Source organism: Orycteropus afer, unplaced genomic scaffold, assembly GCF_000298275.1.
Source record: "Orycteropus afer afer isolate SDZICR_OR568_19922 unplaced genomic scaffold, OryAfe1.0 scaffold00777, whole genome shotgun sequence".
Classification (NCBI taxonomy): domain Eukaryota; kingdom Metazoa; phylum Chordata; class Mammalia; order Tubulidentata; family Orycteropodidae; genus Orycteropus; species Orycteropus afer.
Window position 1 is genome coordinate 223747 of NW_006922364.1, and position 8391 is coordinate 232137.

The window sequence follows — 8391 nt, forward strand, 5'->3', positions numbered from 1 at the left end:
GGTGTTTTGCAGATTCTACATTATTCTTTAGCGTTGCATAGTATTCCATTGTGTGAATGTACCAAATTATCAACTCTCTTTATCTGATATTTTGCATTTACAACAAAAGTAAAAAATCTCCTATCTGACTATTTTGTGCATTAACAAGGTAGTGGGCATGGCAGCAATGGGTGTGGAGCACCCTTCCTTCAAGGAGGGGCCAGGCTCCCAGCTCCCTCACAGGAAGCCCTGAGCCTTCATTGCTCACTAGGCCAGAGGGCAGAGCAGGCTCCTGATTGTGAGTGTAGGGCTTGCAGGGATGGAAGTGGAACCCTGGAAGAGGTTTCACAAGGAAAGCTCAGACCTAGCACCAGAGGAAAGTGAAGTGGCTAAGCCATAGACCCTCTAGTCAAACAGCCTGGCTTTACTGGCTGTGTCTCCTCCAAAGCTCCTTCTCCACAAGGAATAACTGGACTCGTCACAGCGAGAAGCACATCAATAAATTGTAGCTGTTATTTCTATGATCATATTTGCCAAATAAAAATAATTGGAAAAAAATGGATGATCTGAAAACAGAAAAAAAAAAAAAAAAAAATCCTCCATTTTAGAATGACACCCATTTTCACATAATGACATTGTCTTTGGAACCTAACCATGTCGATAAGTGAGGAGTGGGTGTAGTTACTACATGATTAGTAACTGAGCAGAAGCATTTTAAAAATTTTCTCGTTTTCCTTTAATTACTACCTCATTCTCAAAAAAGTTACTGATATAGTTTCACAAATACTATCTACCATGATATTGTGGCTAAAACGCCAGGAAATTTGACAAAATCAGTGACTATAAAAGCACCAGAAGCAATGAAAACAACAGCGTGTGCTTATAGCTCATGTCAATGAAACACACGTTACATTGGGAGCTCTCGTAGCGTAGTACCTAAGGCACTTGACTGCTTATCAGCTGGTGGTTCAAACCCACCAGCCACTCCTCAGAAGGTAGATGGGGCAATCTACTTTTGTAGTAATACTGCCTTGGAAACCCAAGGAGGGGTCGCTATGAGTCGGGTCCGACTCAACGGCACATAACAACAACAACACATGTGATTTGAAGCCTCGTTGTAACTGGGTAATAATGACAGCTCTGACTGGAATGCGTTGTTGTTGTTGTTGTTAGTTGCCGTGGAGTCAGTTCTGACTCATAGTGACAATGTGTACAACAGAACAAAACACTTACTGGTTCTGCACCATCCTCAAGCATGATTGCCATGGTTGAGCCCATTGTTGCAACCATTTTGTCGATCCATCTCGTTGAGGGTCTTCCCCTTTTTCAATGGCACTATGCTTTTTACCAAGGAGCTCTGGTGGCATAGTGCTGAAGGCATTTGACAGCTAACCAGAAGGCTGGTGGTTCAAACCCCCCAGCCACTGCTCGGAAGGAAGACTGGGCAATCTTCCGTAGAGATACCACCTCGGAAACCCAAGGAGGGGTCACTATTAGTCGGATCTGACTCAATAGCACTGAGTTTGGCTTTTGGTTTGGTGTTTTACCAAGCATGATATCTTTTTTGGGGACTGGTCCCTTCTGATAACATGACCAAAGTATGAGAGACAAAGTTTGGCCATTCTCACTTCTAAGGAAAATTTCATCTATACTTCTTCCAAGGTAAACTTGTTTGTTCTTCTGGCAGTCCATGATATTTTCAATATACTTCGCCAACACCGCAATTCAAATGAATTCTTCTTAGATCTTCCTTATTCATTGTCCAGCTTTCACATGCATATGAGGAGATTGAAAATACCATGGCTTGGGTCAGGTGAACCTTAGTCTTCAAAGTGATAACTTTGCTCTAACATTTTGAAGAGGTCTTTTGCTGCTTCTATGGGCATTGATCATGGATCCAAGTATAACAAAGTCCTGGACAACTTCAATCTTTTCTTCATTTCTCATGATGTTGCTTATTGGTCTAGCTGTGAGGATTTTAGTTTTCTTTATGTTGAGGTGTAATCCATACTGAAAGCTGTACCCTTTGAATTTCATCAGTAAGTGCTTCAAGCTTTTACTTTCAGCAAGCAAGGTTTGAACAGAACAAGGGACACTGGGTGGTTTTAAATCAGGGAAGTTGTGTGTCAGGGTTGTATCCTTTCACAATACTTATTCAATATGTATGCTGAGCAAATAAGCCAAGAAGCTGGACTATATGAAGAATGTGATGTCAGGACTGCAGGAAAACTCATTAACAACCTGAGATATGCAGATGGCACAACGTTGTTTGCCGAGAAAGTGAAGAAGACGTGAAGCACTTACTAATGAAGAGCAAAGACTATAGCCTTCAGTATGGAGCACACTGGAAGTTAAAAAAAAAAAAAAAAATTAACATAGAGTTTTAACTTTGTAGTTATATTGATACATAAAAGCTGGGCTTAGGAAAAATGTTTTTGGTGTTATAACTTACTACAGGGATATTTTTACAAAAAAATAATAAATTTCTGCTGAGACACTGCAATAAAATTTTGGTGTCAGCCTCTCTGATAGTGTCACCTGATGTGGTCTGTGCCTGCCCTCCTCTGCTCAGCACCCCCGTCCCGGACACCACTGCTTGAGATTGCTTTTTAATTGTCCCCTAAATTCCTGCAAACACCTAAAAAAGGTTCATCTTAGCATCCACACTGGGTCAGCATCATAAATTCTGTCAAATCCTGTTAGTTCAGTGGAGGATTTGAGGGAGAGCAAATTAGATGCCTGACATGTATAGATAAGGGAATTTGCTTATTTTGCTTTTCAGCCTTTAATGTTGGTGCAGACACAAAACCACAGTGTTTGTTGTCATGTGCCCACAGGATAAAAGCCTCTGGAATATTTGGGGCCCAAAAGGGGAAAGGTGCAGAGGAAAGAGTGGTGGGGTCTGAAAGGTGGTCAGTCAGAATGTCTCATGAAGGTCTTTTGCAGTCAGAATTCAAACTGCAGAATGGTGCAAGGATCAGGAGTTCAACCTGTCACTGATGGTTCAGTTCCCTGAGGAGGATGTCTGGGGCTGGAGCTCGAGATTTTAGAAGTGTCGGTCCAACATCTTCCTAAGGGCATCAAGTCTCTTAACTAACTTCCGGTCTTCCTGATGACTGGATATTGAAGCGTCCAGCCCTTTCAGGTTTTGCCTCAGAATGGAGTTGGTATCCACAGACGTCGCAACTGGGTAACTGCTTTTCATTTTCACAGCTTTTGGAAGAGCTGGAGCTGTGTGTGAGGTGTAGCTGTGTGGTAAGAATCGTGCTCTGTAATCACTTCTTGCTTTGGCTCGGTATGCCATACAAGGGACCTATCGCATGTGCGTTCATATGAGCTTGCCAGAGCCAGAGAACTTGAGTCCAGAGCAAATTGGGAGATATTACTGCCCCCAAGGCAAATGTCACACTTCAGAGCGGTGCGGATGGGATCTTTGTCATAATTGCAATTGTACCCAAATCTGTGGTCCGGCATGCTATCCAGGATGCACCCAAGACAGTGCAATCACGCCTCAAACTAAGGAGACAGACAATACACACGGTAGCAGGACCGGCACTCCCAGGCCCGAGCACTTACAGGCTGGCAGGTACCTCCCGCGTAGGCTGAGAGGTCAGCGGGATGCAGGCCTAGGAGTGTGAAGCTGGCGAGAGGAGATACCGAGCACTCGCTATTGGGGCATCAGGGTGGCAGGTCTCACAGTGCGGGCCCAGGCTAGTCCGCAGAAAGGCAAGTACGCCCCGGCAGCGTGGGGGGAGGGGGATGTGCTTCCTCCACATTCGACCCGCCGATCAAGCCCCGCTTCCCGGAGCCGGAGGCACCCCCAACCCTGCAGCTACAGCCTCTACCCCGTGCGGGCGCAGCGGGACCACGAGCGGCGCCCGACACTGGCTGCGAGATGGATTCCCGCTCACACAGTGGTCCCCTGAAGCAGCTGCCCCATTTTCCCTGCTCCTCACGGGGCCTCTCACTCGCGGCAGGCGCCCCTAGGAGCATCTCGCGATCAGAGCAGCGCCGTGGGCGGGGCCTCTCACAGGCCGCCCCAGGATTGGCGGTGGGAGGCAGAGGGCGGGGCCAGCCCGGGAGAAAACAGCGCGCGCAGCCGGTGCAACACCAGACTCAAGCCCAAGCCCTTTCGAGCAATCGCCTGACACCTTGTCGGGTGCTTTTGCCTGCATACTGCCCTGCTCTGTCCTCCTTGTCGCTCCCGCGCAGCGCGATCCTCCTTCCACCCCAGAACTCCGGTCCAGCGCGCTGTAGCCTCGGTCCCAGCGGCGATGCGCCTTATTCAAAACATGTGCACCATTGCCGAGTACCCCGCCTCGGGCAATGCCGCTTCCGCCGCCGATTGCTGCCTGGGGGCTGCGGGTCGCCGGCTCGTCAAGATCGCCGTGGTTGGGGCTAGCGGCGTGGGCAAGACCGGTGAGTTCGCGTGCTCCGCAGACTAGTGGCTCATCTTCGAGACTGGACATGGGCAACCCCCGCTGGGAGTTGCGGGTAAACGAGGCGCGTGGGGGAAGGTGGGAGTTGCAGCTGGACCTGCCACCCACTCCTGTTGATCCGCTGTCGCTCCAGGAGGAACCTTATGCACCATCGCTCCATCATCGCTTCTAACCCCTCCTACAGATGAGGGTGCTGGGAATGGCCATGCGGCTTTCCCGTCACCACCGGCATAACTAGGATCAGAGTTCTGTGGTTTTTGAGCCTCTGGCAGTGCCTGGCACAGGGAGGGAGGGGCGCCGGTGCACGGAGCCCCTCCTGGAGGTCTTAGGTTCGGAAAGACATCTGTCTAGTGGAAGGCCTAGGTGTGGCTCAGCCAGGCTCAGGGGCGTGGGGTGGGCCAAATGACCCTTCCAGCTGGACAGAGCCATAATTCACGGTGCCTTCAGCCTCCTCTCCCTTGTCTCTGGAAGGAGGGTCAAGGAGCTGCAGGGTAGGAATTTCACGTGGTGGCCCTCAGTGGCTTTCTCCGTGAGAATTGTTTTCCAAGCTGGGGGTGGGGTGGAGACTAATCTTAACTTCTTGTGCGAGGGTTCACCCTTTTTGGTTTCTCTTTTCTGACCTACAGCTCTGGTGGTGCGGTTCCTTACCAAACGTTTCATCGGTGACTATGAAAGAAACGCAGGTGAGGAAATGGATTGGAGGAAAATGTTCTAACTTGTAACAGTATTGCTGTTCCCGTTTTTCAGTATCTCCCAGGCAGGTTCCTTCAGAAATGATCAGGATCCAGCTACTTCTAGTTTCGCACTGCCCCAGTGAACCCCACCCCCCACCCCCGTAACTACGGTCTGGCCTCAGTCCCTTCTGAACCCATTCATCATTTTATCAAGTGCCTGAAAGTATTCCTCTTGGTATGTTTTAACTGTAGGGACCCCAGTTGGAAGCACCTTTTTGTACTGAAGAGCCTGAGCCTCCCAAACACTCCTGCAAAGTCATAAAAAAAAAAAAAAGGCAGCTCCTCCCCCCCACCACTCTCCCTCTCTGCTGGCTGCCTTTAAGAGTGACCTTCTTAAAGCAAAGGCCAAAGGACAGCAGTTGTAAAGCTGAACTTTTCTTAACAAAGAAAAGATGACTAGATGGTAGAATTTGAGGAGGAGAGGCTCTGATACACAAGAGAACACGTATTTCCAATCCCTGTCATTAGGACTGGCCACTGGACTGGCTTCCAGAGGTTTCTACTTCTGCTCTGTTAGCAAATTGCCAAACTTCTCTGACCACATGTGGCACCTTCAGGGGATTATTTAGAATGAGCTATATAAGCCATCCCCAGATAAGACATGGCTGTCTTCCGCTTTGATGTGGATTTGGCTAGCATTATGTCACATTTTTATTCTGCTGTTAAGATTGGCTCTGCATTTACTAATAATATTTGCCTACTGAGCCATTATATCTAATAGCTAAAATATAAGTTTGTGTGAGAGTGATAAACTATTAAAATAAAATAGAAATTCCACACATGTTGAGCAAGAAAATGTTCTCCAAGGAAATAGCTTAAATATGGGAGGTCTCTTTAAAAACAGAGCAAGTGTCACAAAATCCAAATTTTACCATGGTTTTAATGAATCCACTAACATAGGGTTAAAGAAAAAATGAGTTTAAAATACATCTGAAATATGTCCATGAAACAGAAATGAATTTTACTTCTGTGTCTTTGGTACAGACTATATTTTCTTTGTAACTTTAAAAAATTTATATATATATATATATATATAATTACTTTTTAAGTTTCACAAAAAGGAACAATTCTTTTTTCTTTGCCTTCATAGGTAATCTCTATACCAGACAAGTCCAAATTGAGGGTGAAACCCTGGCTATTCAGGTTCAAGACACTCCAGGTATTCAGGTGAGAAACTCTTAAGATACGTGATGGGGCAACACAAAGTCTACTTGGCTGTGGCATTGTTCAGTTGTTCTCAAAGTACCTTGTGTCTAAGGAGTAAAGAAATCTGGGGAGTAAAGTCTAGACTTTTACAAGTAGTTTTGGAAAATCCCCCTTCCTCCAAAAAGAATAAAAGATTGTGTTTAAGGGCCAGATTTTTCTCCCTACAGACATATGTAAGCTCCATGGGCAGAAAAGCTGTAGGAGGAGAGGTTTCATGACACAGGATGGGTATGGCTCCCTGGGCATGTGTTACCTGGTTGTGAACTCCAACTGCCAGCCACAGACTTTGTGTAATTAATTGTGAGACTGTATAACTCTTAAAACTGTTGCATCAGGTACAGAAAATAAATGTATCGATTGTTAAAATTCAAACATCGAGGTATAGTCACCAATACTTAGGATCACTTTTATATTGTTGAAAGTTACTCTATAGACTAAAGAGCCATGCTGGTGGGTTTTTTCTCCCCCTCTTGAACTGGGCAGTTTTCCAGGTTTAAATGCTTCCAGCTCCTATCTTTCCTTCCCCAGACTTACTGTCTAGCCAGTTAATTTCCCATTTTGTGCAACTACAAAGTCTCTCTGCATGGAGTTCTCTGCAGGTCAATTTTCCACTTGAGTGTGGTGAGCTGCACTGTTATTTATTCCAACTCTGTGCAGCTGGATCAACATAGTGTCAAGAAGGCTGAAGTGTGTGGGGATATAACTTGTTTATGGCCTGTAACCTGGCATTACTGTGAAGGGCTCTTTTGAATTCTCTATGTAACCACACCAGGGCTCTATATGGCACTATCTGCTCACCGTACGGTCACCTCTCTTTTCCAGGTCCATGAGAACGGCTTGAGCTGCAGTGAACAGCTAAATAGGTGCATTCGCTGGGCCGATGCTGTGGTGATCGTTTTCTCCATCACCGATTACAAGAGCTATGAACTCATTGGCCAGCTCCACCAGCACGTCCAGCAGTTACACCTGGGCACCCGGTTGCCTGTGGTGGTCGTGGCCAACAAAGCTGACCTTTTGCACATCAAGCAGGTGGACCCTCAGCTCGGACTGCAGCTGGCTGGCATGCTGGGCTGCTCGTTCTATGAGGTGTCTGTCAGTGAAAATTACAATGATGTGTACAATGCTTTCCACGTGCTGTGCAAAGAAGTGAGTCACAAACAGCTGCCCAGCAGCACGCCGGAGAAGCGAAGAACCTCCCTCATCCCCAGACCCAAGTCACCCAACATGCAGGACCTGAAGAGGAGGTTCAAGCAAGCCCTCTCTGCCAAAGTGAGGACTGTCACTTCTGTCTGAGACAGGGGCACTCTAGGGGGTTTGGTCTTCCCAGGAAGAGGGCCTGAGGTTCTTCGAATGTGGGAATGTCGAACGCTGGCAGTAATTCATGGTTCCAGAAGGGGCTGGAGCAGAGAGACCACAAGGGCCTATGGAACTGCTGCAGAGAAGGAAGTGCTATTCTGAACGGGAGAACAGGATTGATGGGCCTTCAGTGAGCCTGCCGTGCCACGCTCTATGTGAAATGTACTCTCTGTCTCTTCCTTTTGAGTGGAAAGGGAGGCATTATTGCTTTGTTTTTTGTTCATAACCACCTTGTAAATGATCAGTGGTAGTGTCACAAAATATTGATGTGGTTTACAATGAGAATGAAAGAACAGATTAAGCATTCACTTACTTTCTCCCTTCCTTTTTTGCTTTCTTCTTTTTTTTTTTCCTCTTAAAAGGAAGAATTGCTTTTATCAGTATGACTTGCACGTCTGGAACACTATAGAGAATGCCTTTCTAACCTGAAGGATACCTAGATGTCTTCATTTAAGAATAATCCTCCTTTTTAAAAAAAAGAAAAAAAAAAAAAGATTGTATTTAAGGGCCAGATTGTTCTCCATACAGACATATGTAAGCTTGCATCTGCAGAAAGGCTGGAGAAAGACAAGGTTTCCCAACACAGGATGTGAATGGTTTACTGAACATGTGTTGTGTAGTTGTGAACTGAAACTCTTCAGCCATAGACTTCGAGTAATTGTGAGACTGTATAATTT

At 46.3% G+C, this 8391-nt stretch overlaps 1 protein-coding gene across 1 annotated transcript; it reads left to right on the forward strand.

Annotated features, from left to right (window-relative positions):
• Nucleotides 1–4253: 4253 nt before the first annotated feature.
• Nucleotides 4254–7651, forward strand: RASL11B (RAS like family 11 member B). Its single transcript, XM_007957690.2, has 4 exons — nucleotides 4254–4398; nucleotides 5045–5101; nucleotides 6243–6319; nucleotides 7181–7651. Exons 1-4 carry the CDS (start codon nucleotides 4254–4256, stop codon nucleotides 7649–7651), a joined length of 750 nt encoding a protein of 249 aa, XP_007955881.1.
• Nucleotides 7652–8391: the final 740 nt, after the last annotated feature.

What these genes read in the sequence shown, in the direction of transcription:
- RASL11B (XM_007957690.2), top strand. Translation starts at nt 4,254, where the DNA reads ATGCGCCTTATTCAAAACATGTGCACCATTGCCGAGTACCCCGCCTCG. An exon ending in TAGCGGCGTGGGCAAGACCG is followed by an intron (nt 4,399 to 5,044) that starts GTGAGTTCGCGT and finishes TCTGACCTACAG; the next exon opens with CTCTGGTGGTGCGGTTCCTT. An exon ending in TGACTATGAAAGAAACGCAG is followed by an intron (nt 5,102 to 6,242) that starts GTGAGGAAATGG and finishes TTGCCTTCATAG; the next exon opens with GTAATCTCTATACCAGACAA.